Source organism: Bidens hawaiensis, unplaced genomic scaffold (assembly GCF_021521415.1).
Source record: "Bidens hawaiensis isolate Kalapana, Puna unplaced genomic scaffold, B.hawaiensis_p1.1 tig00002423_1, whole genome shotgun sequence".
In the NCBI taxonomy this organism is placed as follows: domain Eukaryota; kingdom Viridiplantae; phylum Streptophyta; class Magnoliopsida; order Asterales; family Asteraceae; genus Bidens; species Bidens hawaiensis.
Window position 1 is genome coordinate 1,595,911 of NW_027491133.1, and position 14,821 is coordinate 1,610,731.

Here is a 14,821-nt window from a genome sequence, read left to right on the forward strand (position 1 = left end):
TGTTTGGTATATTATATATATAGTACAGATAAAATAAAATAAAAAGCGCACACAAACAAACTTTGTTAAAACATAGAGCTTTATGAAACATTAACATAGTATAGATCTGTATTTATTTGTATATAGAAAGAAAGAAGCAAGTAAAAGCCAGCCCAGAAGAAGAAGAGAGAGATGGGTGAGATACTGACATGGCTGCTGTTCTTCTTCATCCTCATAGCTCTCCTGGTTGTCGTCATCTATCAGGTTCTTCATTCTCCAAATTACAACTTTACCCTTTCTATTTCTACTCTTAATCATTTAATATGATTGCTGCAATTCGCCATCTATTTTATTTTCATCAATTGAAATCAATCACGCCCCTTGATCTCCTCAATTTTAATCTAATTGGGCAAATTAGGGTTCTTGGTGAATTAATATGATTCAGAATTACCCATCTGTTGTAATTAATTAATTCGATTGAGATTTCGATAATTTGGTTATTATGAAATTTGTTGTTATGTTTATGTTTATGTTTTGTGCTCTAATCATTGGTTGACCTTTTGAACCATTGTTATTGCTTTTATTTCAACATTTTTTGTAAGATAAAATTATGCATTCTTGCAAGCAAGCAAGATGGTTGGTTTGTTGGAAGTCAAAACTGAAATGTCAAGTATCCAAAACAACTGTTCTGTATAAAAACCGGTTCGGTTTGCAGTTTCAGTTGGAACCAATTTTGTATCAAAATATATTTTTTTCAAATATAATAACTATATACAACATAAAATTCATATTAACAAAAGCATAAGTTTATCGCGACCAAACCGCTTCCAATGTAAATGGTTCCAAACCAGTTTAGGTTTGGTCTCTTCTGGTTTTGGTTCGGGATTCGGGAAACTGGTTCCTCTGTGCACCTCTGCACGACATGCTTGATCCATTTATCTGATCAAACGGGTTGGTGGGTTTAAATGGATTGTAAACTTGTAATCAAGTTTTAAACTTGTTAAATGGGTCGTAATCAAGTTTTAAGCTTGTTAAATGGGTTGTAATAAGTGATTAAAACTTAGGTGGTGGGTTGACGTGTTTAAATGGATTGCCTTGTAATCAAGTTATAAACTTGTTAAATGGGTTGTAATAATTGATTTAAACTTGTTGGTGGGTTGACGGGTCAACGTGTCTAATTTAATGTAAAACATGTCAACCCAAACACAACATGTTTAAACCGGTTGTCATAAGCAAAAACCTAATAATTTTCGTATCGTGTCATGAACTGCCACCCCTAAGTTTAACTATTTGGGAAGATGGTAACTCAAAGAACAACCTTTAATAAGGATTAGACATTGAAGAAGATTATATGTTCTTGTCCACTTGAAAGTCAAAACTCTTGCGAAAACGAAAATATAGAAGTAAAATCTTTATATGATGTTTCTTTTAAACAAAGTTGAGGTATTAGAGGTAAAATCTTTATATGATGTTTGTCGTAAACAAAGTTGTGATGTTAGAAATAAATCTCTAGGTTGAGCATATTTCAATTAATCTATAAATCAACATCTATTTTTGTGTTTTGGATCATAATTTTTTAATATTAATGGCTCAAAACAATTGTGACTTTGAATTTTTATTTGTTTATGCAGCTTATGTGCTTAGCAGATTTAGAGTTTGATTACATTAACCCTTATGACTCTGCATCTCGGATAAACTTTGTGATATTACCAGAATTTATAACACACGGCGTGTTATGTTTGATATATCTTATCACGGGTCATTGGGTGATGTTTCTTCTTGCATTACCATACCTTTACTACAACGTGAGATTGTAAGTCTTGTTTACCTTCTACTCATTACAAATGCTAATGAATATAAATACTTTGTGCTCGTTCGTTTTTGTTTATGTTTGTTTATTTACAATATTAACGAACGTAACTGAACATAGATGAAGGAACATAAATGAGCTAAAACCAATTAAAAGCATATGTTAATGTGCTGGGTCTAAAAAGTTACTTAAACTAGACTAGGCTGTAATGAGCCTAACAAATTTAAATGAATATATTAATGAATGTACGCGAATGAACATAAACAGACGTAAATAAACATAAAAAAAAAATAAATGAACTAACAAGACATATGTTCATGTTCATTCGTTTAACTGAATGAAGAAATTTTTTTGTTCATGTTTGTTCGTTTATTAAATAAGCGAACATAAACAAACTTCCCATTGAACAGTTCATTGAGCGATCGGTTCGTTTACAGGCCTAACTGTGTCACCCTGAAAGTTTATGTAAACTTTATTCCGCGTGTGTAATGATCATATCTAAACTTATATTATTAGGTACACTCGAAAACAACACCTTGTGGATGTGACTGAGATCTTTAATCAACTCAACTGGGAAAAGAAGCAACGGCTTTTCAAGCTTGGATATCTTGTGTTTCTTCTCTTTATTACGTTATTTTGGTAATACATTTTTTCATTAATTATTTATAACATGGTTAGTGCTCAATTGGGATTGTTATAACTAGTGTTTGCTGATTGCAGGATGATCTATAATGCGTTGGACGACGATGAAATGTAGGTTTTGAAAGTGAACTAAGGCATTGAAGTTTGAATTATTGATACTTAGGTTTAGATTGTTTGGGTAGATTCTAAGTTATAAAATCATTTGTTGTTGTATCATTTTCTTTTTACTTGTGTTTCAGATTTATAATGGTATTCATTTCTCATGGTTTTTCACTTTTTTGTATTGCAAGTTTGCAACACTTGATTTTTGATTTTATGTTCATCTTAGTTATTTCATTTTTATATACTTTTATGCAGACTTTTGGTCATATTTTTGCAGTACTGTTTTCTTTATGTAAATTCACTTTCTTTAAGATGTAATTTCTTATTAATTATTTTACATGAATCAAAAGTAATAGCATCGGTGCTTCTGAGAGTCGAGTTTTGATATCTAATATTCTTTTGTTTACTGTACCCAAAGGTAAGTTAGTTGTTTCAGTATATGTTGGTGTTTGTTTGGATTTCTTTCAGTGTGTTGTCATTTTTTTGGGGTCTAACTTTAATTCAGATGTAAAAAAAATTAGAATTTTCTTCTATGATATATTATTTTCCTCTCTAGATTTTTTAACACACCCTTACATTTTGATGTTATTAGTAACATTGAAAACAAAAACAATTTTGTAACTGTTTAATGTAACTGGTTTAACAACCCATTTTTCTTCTCTACTAACAAACATTTTTTAGATGAACATGTGTGTAATATATAACCTCTAGATCTTGCATAAAAAACAAGAATAAAGCCGAAACAACAAAATATAACCCAGTGCAAAAAAATGAAGCATTCGAGCCAGTTATTCAGGCTTGGAGCAAGTTTACAATTTCATACAGTTTATTTCGACATGATATTGTGTAATACTAAGTAACTAACCCAATGGCCAGAACCATCATAAACCCAAATGTATTAATATATTATTAAGGGAAAATTCTCAAAATAATTTAAAGTATGAGAGAGAATAAAAAAAGATTCTAAATTTGTCCACATTCCAAAACTAACCCATTAAATATGTACTGAAACGACGCTTTGGTAAAATAAACGACGTGATTTTTAAACCAATCAAAATTTAACATGTGGAAAGCATCTGACACATCCGACGAGATTTTTAAAAATCTCGTGGTTGCCGTCCATATTTTAAAGGGAAAATTCTCTAAATGACCTTTTTGAAGAGAGAGAAAAATAAAAAGATCCAAAAATTCATAACTTTCCCAAAATGACTCAAGTTTTTGTACCGAGGAGACACATTGGAAATATAACCGACGAGATTGATGAACCATTTAAAAGCTGACACGTGGCAAAAAGCTGACAATTCCGATCGTATTTTTGAAAATCTTGGGGGGGTCGTCCAAATTTTTTCTTTAAATCTTTTGGTAAAAAACAGTCTCTCCAGACGGTTTTTTTTATGTTTCCTACCTTATCCGTTCAAATTATGATTATCCCTAACTTCTTCATCTTCATCTTCATTATGTACGTAAAATTACAGTAAAATGACTCCAATAAAACCAAGAATTATAATATCCTGGCAATAACCAAAAAAACTAAGATGTATCATTTTGTTCTAAAATATCCATAATTTGAACACGGGTATGTGAGAAATCAGGATGCAGTTCATGAATACTAAAAATCCACATCATGAAACCACTGATCCAATAATCTAACCATGAACAATAATTAGTTATAGACGGAGGTGGAGGTGCCGGCGCCCTGTGTGTGTGACATATTTGGCTTACATTACATTAATAAATTAAGGGAAAATTCCCAAAATGACCCAAAAGTAGAGAGAGAAAAAAGGATCCTATTTAAGTCAAGATTCTCAAAACAACCCAACAAATATGAACTGAGGCGACGGGTTGGAAAAATAAACGACGAGATTTTTTAACCAATCAAAAGTTGACAAGTGTAAAGGTTCTGACACACCAGACGAGATTTTTAAAAATCTCGTCTGTTCCGTCCCTATTTTTAACTTAATTAACTTTTTAAAAAACCGTCTTTCCAGACGGTTTTTTATGTTTCTCGTCTGGTCCGTTCATATTATTATTATTCCCAACTTCATCTTCATCATCTTCATCTTCTTCATTTTCATCTATATCTTCTTCATCTTCTTCTCGTCTGATAACAATGATGATCAAAATGTTTATAAAAATCAAAGCTTTATCAAGAATCTTGAAACAGAGTGTTGTTTTCTTGATTTTCCTGTGCAAAGTGATGAGTGTTTGGGCTTATTGATTGAAAAAGAATGTCAGCAGTTTGTGGGGTTTCATTATTTGGAGAAAATAAGAAATGGGAACTTGGATTTGGCTGCAAGACAGCAAGCTGTTGACTGGTTTAGAAAGGTTTGCTCATTCTTGAAGATATAGATGAATATGAAGAAGATGAAGATGAAGATGAAGAAGACAGAAGATGAAGTTGGGAATAATAATAATTTGAACGGACCAAACGAGAGAAACATAAAAAAACTGTCTGGAGGGATGGTTTTTTAAAAAGTTAATTAAGTTAAAAATATGGACGGAACAGACGAGATTTTTAAAAATCTTGTATGGTGTGTCAGAACCTTTACACTTGTCAACTTTTGATTGGTTAAAAAATCTCGTCGTTTATTTTCCCAACCCATCGCTTCAGTACAATATTTGTTGGGTTGTTTTGGGAATCTTGACTTAAATAAGATCTTTTTTTTTTCTCTCTCTACTTTTGGGTCATTTTGGGAATTTTCCCATAAATTAAAGATATAGATGATGAAGATGAAGATGAAGATGAAGATGAAGATGAAGATGAAGATGAAGATGAAGAATGTAAAGTTAAGAATAATAATAATTTGAACGGACCGGACAAGAAACATAAAAAACCGTCTGGATAGACTGTTTTTTAAAAAGTGAGTTAACTTTAAAATATGGACGGAAACCACGAGATTTTTAAAAATCTCGTCGGATGTGTCAGATGCTTTCCACATGTCAAATTTTGATTGGTTTAAAAATCCCGTCGTTTATTTTACCAAAGCGTCGTCTCAATACATATTTAATGAGTTAGTTTGAGAATGTGAAAAAATTTAGAATCTTTTTTTTATTCTCTCATACTTTGGATCATTTGGGAATTTTCCCTATTACTAATCTTACTTATATAAAAAAATAGTATGTTAAAGTTTTCGGTAACTTCAAATCATCAAACTTTAAATATTTGATATTTCAATGAGTCTACTTTCAAACCAGATGAATTATGACAACAGGTACCCGACGTCGTGAGACTAGATATAAGACACGGTTATATAATCAAGTATGAAACTGAAGTTATCACAAACGGAGCCCTAATAAAAAACAACAATTCTTAGTGCTGCGAACGGACCGAACGAACACGAACAAGACCGTGTTCGTGTTCGTTTGTTAAGGAAATAATGTGTTCACGAACACTTACCGAACGAGATTTTATGTTCATGTTCGTTCATTAAGAAAATGAATGTGTTCGTGAAGGGTTCACGAACATAAATAAATGATGTATTCATCAACGTGAATAACGATAAAGGAAATAAGAACAATAAAAAAAACAATGTGGGAATGTGATTGACTGGTTTCTTATTTTATGTTAGAAGTAATTTATGTTAGAAGTAATAAAGTAACGTTCATAAAATATTTAAATAAAATAAATAAATATAAAAAAACTTTTATACATGTATACAAACACAACTAAACGAGCAGGAGCAATGTTCATATTGTTCATATAACGGAGAATCGCCAGAACGTACGTACCATCGTCACCTTCAACCCTCAGACAAAAAACGCAGTAAGTTTTGCTTATTAGATACTATCCGTTGAGTTGATTCAAGCATATGAGGTCTCTCTTTCGATCTCGATTCGTAAATTTGGGTGATTGATTTATTTAATTGCTGTTAATTGTTAATCAGTAATATCACTGTCAATTCTTAATTTCTTATAGTAATCAGTAATTTAGAAATCTAGGGTTTCTAATTGAGCACAGTCAATTTTTTGTTATTTGCTCTTGCTTTGAATCTGGCATCAACTTCTTCCATTTTTGATATCAAATTTATAGAATTAGTTGCTACCTACCTTGTTCATTTTAATTCATTTAGCCATTCTTCAGTAAATCCAAAACAAATTCAGGTTTTGCTACTCATTTCTAATCCGTTTAATAAACTGCCGTGTTCGTGTTTGACTTGTTTTGCCTGTTTAATCAAGCGCGTCACCTGTCAACCCATTTAAAATAAAAAGGTATGCATTTTTTTACATGGTCAATGATGTATTAGTTAAACGTTTGGTTGGTTACAAGACGATTTTTAAGTTTGTCCAGTTTTGGGCTGATGTCTTTGGCATGGGTAAATATACGGGTTATGTTTTAATTCATCAATGAATAAATTGTACCATCAAATTATCAAACCTTTATAGGTTGATGATTTTGACTAATTTCTTTATTTATTATTTATACAACAATGTTCGTGTGTTAATCTTATTAAACCGAGTTTGCATACGTTGTTATTGCAGTTAACTACTAAAACATTGTTTCTGCCTTCAGCATCATGGTACATGCAGCCAAAGGAATCTTTATTTCATGGTAAGCCACTTTATTGTCCAAATCTATGTTTTAATTACAATTTTGTACGAATCGTAAGAGAGCCCGTCTGTTTCTTTGTTTTCTCGATGCAGCGACATACCAATGGCGCAATTCATAATTAATTACAACGCTTCGTTACCGCAATCACAGAAGTTCATTATACACATTTTGGATGGTACGCATCTTTTTGTTAGTAGCAATGTAGAGGGTATGATAAGAAGTGCCATTCAAGAGTTTAGAGAGAAGAACACCTATGAGAAACCTGCTTGATTTGCAGTCCAAATGAGTAAAACTTTTGGCATTTAAAAGTGAATTCTGATATTGTTTTTGTGTTTTGTGCTTCTACATGTGGTTATGACCTTTCAGTTCTAATTTACATGTGTGAATTTGAATCTTATGTTTATGTGATTTGTGCTTCTACATCGCCACATTTACGGATTTCATCTATCAACGTCTCATAGATGATGCTGTCAATCATTTGTGATTTTAGCTTCACGCTGATCTCAAATTTAGATTTAACTGGATCAATCCTCAGTCAGAATCTGTTTTGGTTGGTCAGTAACATCGATGTGCTCTGATCGGAAACAACCGCTCCGTCTCCGCCGCCCAGTTCAGCCATCTCTAACTAACCTTCAAACCACATCAGGTACTTTCGTATCTCCGGTTTTATGTTGTAATTTGTTAGTTGATTGCCAGAGATTTCTATGTGGTACACTGTAACCGATCATATTAGCATGTCTAAGTGTTCGTGAAAATGTCTAGGTGAGTTTTTGTTTCTTTATAGACAAAACTTTTTCTGAAGTGTTAAATCGATTTGGTTTTAGCATGGCAGTGCTCTTAGTGATAAAATTGTAGAAGTGGAAGTTCACGCTATTATTATAATATATAATAATTAAGAAATTTGGCGACGCAATCATGTGATTTGTCGTCAAACTTCTTATTTGCTTTAGTTTATTTATATTTTCAAATTCGTGTCGGTTTGCTACCAGAAAATGTGGGGTTTTATTTTATCGTTGATACCGTCAAATGATTCCGGTCAAATTCACGTCAGCTCGCGGTCGCAAATCAAGGTTTTTTCCCTGTGAGTTATTTTTAGTCCATCGATTCTAGAGTCTGGGTGAATCCGCGTCAGGTTAAGGCCATAACGCTCCTATATTTTGGTTTACGCCATGGTCTTTTTTATGTAAATATATGTTAATCTGTTGTATTTTGAGTGTGGACGAATTAACTTATTGCTTTAATTTCGGGAGTCATAACCTGATACCAACCGAACCCGTGTCGGTTCACCAGCACAACACATGGTTTTCTATTTATGATTTAGTCTTGACAACGTCGATTCTGACTGAATTCGCGTTAGTTCGCAAACGCAATGCGTGGGGTTTTTTCATAATTTTTTTTATCGCTCGATTCCATAATCAACGAATTCGTATCAGTTCGCAACTGCAACAGGCATGTTTTTTTTCCGCCACATTTTTTAAAATTTTTAAATATGTTAAATTGTTGTATATAGAGTGGACGAATTTATGGTTTGCTTTATTTTTTGGGTCGTAACCAGATACCAATCGAAGTGTCATCGGTTCGTAACCGCAACACATGTTTTGTTAGGTTAATTTGTTGTATTTTTGCGTTAACAAAGTTTTTTTTTTTTTTTTTTTGGTGGGGGGTTTAATTACTGGTTTCGTAACCTGACACCGATCGAATTCATATCGACTTGCAAACGCACTGCACGATTTGATAAGTTGTACGAGTACGACTATAAATATCATTAACCCGGCGCAACGCGCCGAGAATCTTCCTAGTTGATTATATAGAGTACTTTTAATGACATAAATATGCATACAGAGATATGCCTTACAACAGCTCAAACATATATCATATGAATCACTAAATAAATTCTCTTTCTGTCACCCGAAATGTGCACACAGAGATATCAAGATATTAAAAATCAGAACATTAAAGGGTTTGCCTTGAGAGTCTAATAACAACAATTTATCATTAAAAGTAAATCACAACCTATAACGTGAGCAAATTGCAGCACTCTTCAAACCTGTGTGCATTTAATCGAACTGTTAGCGCGCAACTCAGTTCATACAATTCCAAATTGAAATCAACTTACGAACCATGAAATAGTGCACCGAGAATATGCATTGCCAACTTTAGCCCGCGGAAACATGTTTACTTTATCTAAGTTTTAGTAATAATAAATTCCGATACCGATCTATTTTCTATCGCTTTTACACGTCAACACACTACTTACTGATACGACACGGGCCTGGCGCAATGGCGGGTCTACAATTCTAGTTTTCATATAAAGTGTTGAAATAAAAGTATATAAAGTGTGTTGAAGTGGGTGTGAATTCAATTTTTTGCATTCTCAACTTGATCAGCAAAGTTCTCAACTTGAAAGCGTTACTGGCTAAGCATCCCAATTTGCCCCCGCCGGTTATGCCTGCTTCATTGCTTTCTGAGCCTCCTCTTGTTGTTGATGAGGATTGTGTGCTTGGATGCATTAAATCCTTCCCTAAAGGGACGTCATGCGGACGAGAAAGATTGAGGGCACAACATATTTTGGATGCATTTTGTGGAGAGGGGTCTCCGATCGCTGTTGGGTTATTAAAGGCTACTACTGCGATGGTTAATTTATGTTTGGGGGGGAGATGCCCAAGGGTTTTGGCAGAGTTCATTGCGTCGGCTCCTCTCACACCGTTGCTCAAACCGGACAATGGGATTAGACCCATTGCCGTAGGTGCCATTTGGAGAAGATTGATATCTAAGGTGGCTATGAGGGGTGTTGGGAAAGACATTACTAAATACCTGTGCGACTTTCAGTTTGGGGTGGGAGTCCCTAGTGGTGCAGAGGCCGTTCTTCATAGCGCGAACAGGTTTTTAAGTAAGTTCCAATCTGATGGGTCATTGGCTATGCTTACTATTGATTTTTGTAATGCCTTCAACTTGGTGGACAGGACTGCCCTTCTGAATGAGGTTCGAGCCCGATGCCCATCTATTTCCTTATGGGTAAACTTTTTATATGGGCAACCAGCCAGGCTATATGTGGGGGATGGCCACATTTGGTCCACCACTGGGGTTCAGCAGGGGGACCCTTTGGAACCTCTTCTTTTCGCCTTAGTTCTGCACCCACTTATTCATCTAGTCCAGAGTTCCTGTAAGCTTCTCTTTCATGCTTGGTACCTAGATGATGGTACAATTATTGGGGACTCTAAAGAGGTTGCTAAAGCTTTAGATATTATCAGGTCGGAGGGTCCCCGCCTGGGCCTTGAACTTAATATTAAGAAAACCGAAGTATTTTGGCCGTCATGCAATGGGGTTAAAGTGCAGGAGGGGGTGTTTCCCTGTGAGATTGGAAGACCGGTACTAGGTGTGAAACTCCTCGGGGGAGCCGTTAGCCGGGATGCCGAGTTCATCAGTGAACTTGCTATGAAAAGGGCTTCGCGAGCTGTGGAGTTGATGAGCTATCTCCCGCGTTTGCGGGACCCTCAATGCGAGCTCCTTTTGCTCCGCTCATGTATGGGAGTTGGAAAGTTGTTGTTTGGTCTCAGAACATGCCAACCTGTGTATGTAGGGGAAGCAGTTTCTGTGTTTGACAATGGCCTTCGGGGGGCGATTGAGGACATCGTGGTTTGTGGTGGTCCCTTCTTTGGAGATTTTCAATGGAGGTTGGCATCACTTCCGACTCGTTTTGGAGGTTTGGGTTTATGTTCTGCTTCAGACGTTTCTACTTATGCGTTTGTGGCCTCGAGGGCGCAATCTTGGGAATTGCAAGACCACATTCTTCGAGGTTGTGGTATTGATGGGTTTGACTCCGATTATGGGAGTGCGATAGATCGGTTGCACATTTCACTTCCCGATTTTGACATTAGCGGTTTCTCTAATAAAGACACCCCCCCTTAAAGCCCAACATTCTTTGGCGAGTGCCCTTTATAGTGGAATCATCAAGAGTTTGGAAATGAAGTTTGTTTTATCCCCTCGTCAGAAAGCGGTGTTTGAGTGTCTTCGGGCTCCTCGAGCTCAAGATTTCTTAAGTGTTCTCCCTATTGAAGGATTGGGCCAACATATGTCGGCTTTGGAGTACCGGGCAATCCTGAAGTATTGGTTAATGATCCCTTTGTTTCCGGTAGATGAGCCGTCCCCAGTTTTCCTTAAGGTTTGTTTGGATTCTTTTGGCGAGCATGCGGTTCACTGCAAAGAGTTGTCTGGGTTTAAGTACAGGCATGATTTGGTGAGGGATGTTCTATGCGATGTTCTTAAACGAGCCGGAATTTCGGCTAAAAAGGAAGCCCCCGTAAACTTTCTTAAGAATCCTCAAGAAGGAAGATCTACATTACGACCGGCCGATATTCTTGTTTTTGGGTGGGTAGGGGGAAAACACACTTGTGTCGACCTCACAGGAGTGTCCCCTCTTGTTGGGATTAGGGACACTGGATTTGTAGCAGGCCAGACAGCATTGAAGGCGGCATCGGGCAAGGTTGCTAAACACGAGAGAGCTTGTTTGGAGAATCAACACGTGTTTATCCCTTTCGCCTTTGACACTTTTGGTTTCTTAGCTCCGGATGCCTTGGACCTTTTGAATATGGTTCAGAAAGTTGTGTATAATAACGTATCAGCCCATAAGAATCAAAACTTTGTTTTTAGTCGGATTGAGTTTGCTATCCAAAAGGGGGTTGTGGCACAGCTAGTTGTCCGCTTACCTGCCACTTCATTGTAAATCGTTTGGATCTTTCTATGAAGTCACTAATAGTTTTACTAAAAAAAAAAAAATCGCTTATTTAAGCATTAAGCCAAGAACATTCTATTTCATCAAAGCAAGTACGTGGACTAACACATCCAATTACTTCAGATATGTTTTGTCCAGCCCTTTAAATAGAGTTATGTGTATTGTTTTGTATTATAAACGTAATTTGTTATTCAATATAAACTCTATATTCAAAGCTCGTATATAGAAATTAAGCTTTTATCTTTAATATTTAGCACATTTTTTTAACTTATAACTATTATTACTCAATAGTTATTAATTCTTGTTTTATAATTAATTACAATTTTTGTAAGAGTATCTAGCGGTAAACAAGGTTATATGAAAAATATGTTTGGAGCCCCCCCCCCCCCCCCCGTCTTTTTTTTTTTTTTTTTGCTTTTTTTTCTGTATATATATTTTAGTAGATTGATTTTAAATGATCAAATGCTATTACTAATTCATATGTCTACTATCAAACAATTTCTTATGAGTTATACTAGGTTATATCGAAACTTCATAAATAATTAGTTCAACTAAATACCCTTAGAGAATACATAAGAATTTAGTCATTTATTCCATAGAAATATAAATAATTTGTGATTGTACAAACGAAAATAAATATATATATTACTTAATAATTAAGTTTATATACATGTCATGTTTTTATGTAACTAGTTTAACAACCCATTTTCTACTCTACTAACTGTTAGGATCATTTTATCCCTGTCATTATTCTGGCAATTATCCCGGTCACTTGGATTCCCAGCTAGTTGTAGGATCCTGAACTAACAGACTATATATTATACTTATGTTATGTTTGCAGGTTACTCCAAGAGTCAAAGCTATAACGGCCTACAACGGCTATATGACTAATTGTCACCTAAAAGCTCGGAGTACCAGTTGAAATGCATGTGGACTAAAGAATAAGTCTTCAAACGGTCATGGTGGCTAGGGTTCCCAGATTTATGGGACTTATACCAAAACTAGTCTTATACAGAGCCATTGACATCTCTGAGAATAAGCGGAGTGCCCTTAGGGGTTGGCTCGGTTAGGTTTCGGGAATGTCGGGAATACCACCTAATATCCCTCGGGCACAATAAAAAAACATCATGGCTCGTGTCACCACACCAATTCAGGATTGAGACAAAGAAGAAAAAGGGTGGAAAGCAAATTGGGGCCGAATGGCTTGGGTGTGGGCAGGAACATCCCCAAGCAAATCAAATCATATCAAGATGATTACGTTCACCCTGAGGGTGTTTAGGATTCCTTATCATGCCTCCTTATAACTTATTCAAAAAGCTGATAAGTCACAAAAAGTATAACTTTTCCTCTTCATGCAAAAAGCAATCACAAACACCCCTAATTTTACACCATCTTACAATTTACCACCGTCACCTCTGATACGTCCAAATCTGTAATACTGAATCCATCATCGGTCCAGGAAGTGCAGGCCAAACTCATGTATCATCAGCCCAAGTCATACAATGTAACACCCTAACCAGGAACAGGCTGGCGTGTCACCAAAGATATAATAAACCAAACACAATCCATTTAAAAGAAAGGGGCAATTTCATATATACCATTGTAAAAATTGAAAATATCATGTATACCCTTACAAAAACAAATATATCATGTATACCCTTACAAAATAATTAAAATATCATATATGACCAACCTAATAAAAATAAATTCTTAAATTACCATTCTATCCTTGGTTTTAATTAAAATCTTTTCTTTTCCAATTGGATCAAGCCAGACCAAAATTTAGTCTCCATAATCTCTGATTGATTCGAATCAGTTCAAATGAGAAGCATTTCTGTTAGAGACAAACTAAGTGATTGTAATTTACAGTAGTGCCTAATTTAGCAAAAATAATATTTGATTTATGGTTACAAATCATTGTCTGCCCTCCGTCGTTCTACCGAAATTGTGTTCGAACGACGTAGATTTGAACCAGATTTTGGGGCGAATCTTTCAAGTCCGATGTTATAAATCAGACACTAAGGTGGGTTTGGATCAAGATTGGGTTTTTTTAAGAGGCGAAATAGATTCAGATGCGTTCATCCATGGTGTTATGGTGAAACATGAAGGAGATGAGATCGATGGTGGTTTCCTGATTGGATGAAGTGAGCAAACATGAAGGGGGTGTAAAATAGTTTTTTCTTAAAATAATATAATGGATGGGGCCATGGGGGTAAAATGGTCAGTTTATTGAAAATGGGCATATATGATACTTTTAATTTTGATCGGGTATATATGATATTTCTAATGTTTGTAGGGGTATATATGAAATTAATCCTAAAAGAAAAGGAATCCAAAGACAACCAACGAGTTCAAACAAACTGAAGGAAAATCCTAAGTCTTATTTATTAAATGCTAAAAGAAAATCAATAAAAGTCTTTAATCTTGAACTTCATTTTACTCTCATCATTGATTTCCCTGACTTCCCGAATTACCTACTAACAAAATAAGGCAAACACAAACAAGAAAATACTGTTGAGCCATAAATTTCCTAGTATCCAAAAGAACAATAGTAATGTGAAGACAAACATACGAAAAGCAAAAGAAACAGATTGACACTAAAACCATAACCAAACTGTCTGAAACTTATACATATACTAAATACAATACCGATACAAATGCTGATATAACCCAATCTACTACATGACATAATCGGATACTGAACAAAAATCATAAGCATATACGGAAACAGATGCGGAAACAGATATCAAACAACACGATAATGATATATCCACAAAATAAGCCGTGTACACAGAAGCACCCAGAGCCAGAAACAAAGGGGTACACAGTTTAGCTAATTCATGCACCAATGAGACGGTGCGTATGGTCTATTGCATGCAACAAAATCATTATAAAACATAATATACCAAAAAGCCAAACTCAAACGGTAACTAAAATTTAACAAAAGGTCCACACTACAAAGTGACGGACACCGAGTATAAAATGGAACATGACCAATACTATGAGT

General features: G+C 35.1%; 2 protein-coding genes across 2 annotated transcripts; both read left to right on the forward strand.

Annotated features, from left to right (window-relative positions):
- The first annotated feature begins 116 nt into the window (after window positions 1-116).
- LOC143619288 (protein cornichon homolog 4-like) lies at window positions 117-2,713 on the forward strand. The gene is made up of 4 exons (XM_077091252.1): window positions 117-243; window positions 1,611-1,792; window positions 2,306-2,428; window positions 2,510-2,713. Exons 1-4 carry the CDS (start codon window positions 172-174, stop codon window positions 2,544-2,546), a joined length of 414 nt encoding a protein of 137 aa, XP_076947367.1. The 5' UTR covers window positions 117-171; the 3' UTR covers window positions 2,547-2,713.
- A 3,513-nt stretch (window positions 2,714-6,226) lies between these two features.
- On the forward strand, window positions 6,227-7,549 carry LOC143619290 (general transcription and DNA repair factor IIH subunit TFB5-like). The gene is made up of 3 exons (XM_077091253.1): window positions 6,227-6,296; window positions 7,013-7,082; window positions 7,175-7,549. The coding sequence occupies exons 2-3, from the start codon at window positions 7,048-7,050 to the stop codon at window positions 7,350-7,352; spliced, it is 213 nt and encodes a 70-aa protein (XP_076947368.1). The 5' UTR covers window positions 6,227-6,296; window positions 7,013-7,047; the 3' UTR covers window positions 7,353-7,549.
- Window positions 7,550-14,821: the final 7,272 nt, after the last annotated feature.

Bases quoted from the DNA above. Each gene is read 5' to 3' on its own strand.
- LOC143619288 (XM_077091252.1), top strand. From the start codon at position 172: ATGGGTGAGATACTGACATGGCTGCTGTTCTTCTTCATCCTCATAGCT. The intron at 1,793-2,305 runs GTAAGTCTTGTT...TTATATTATTAG, and splicing joins CTTTACTACAACGTGAGATT to GTACACTCGAAAACAACACC. The intron at 2,429-2,509 runs GTAATACATTTT...TGCTGATTGCAG, and splicing joins CTCTTTATTACGTTATTTTG to GATGATCTATAATGCGTTGG.
- LOC143619290 (XM_077091253.1), top strand. From the start codon at position 7,048: ATGGTACATGCAGCCAAAGGAATCTTTATTTCATG. The intron at 7,083-7,174 runs GTAAGCCACTTT...TTCTCGATGCAG, and splicing joins AAAGGAATCTTTATTTCATG to CGACATACCAATGGCGCAAT.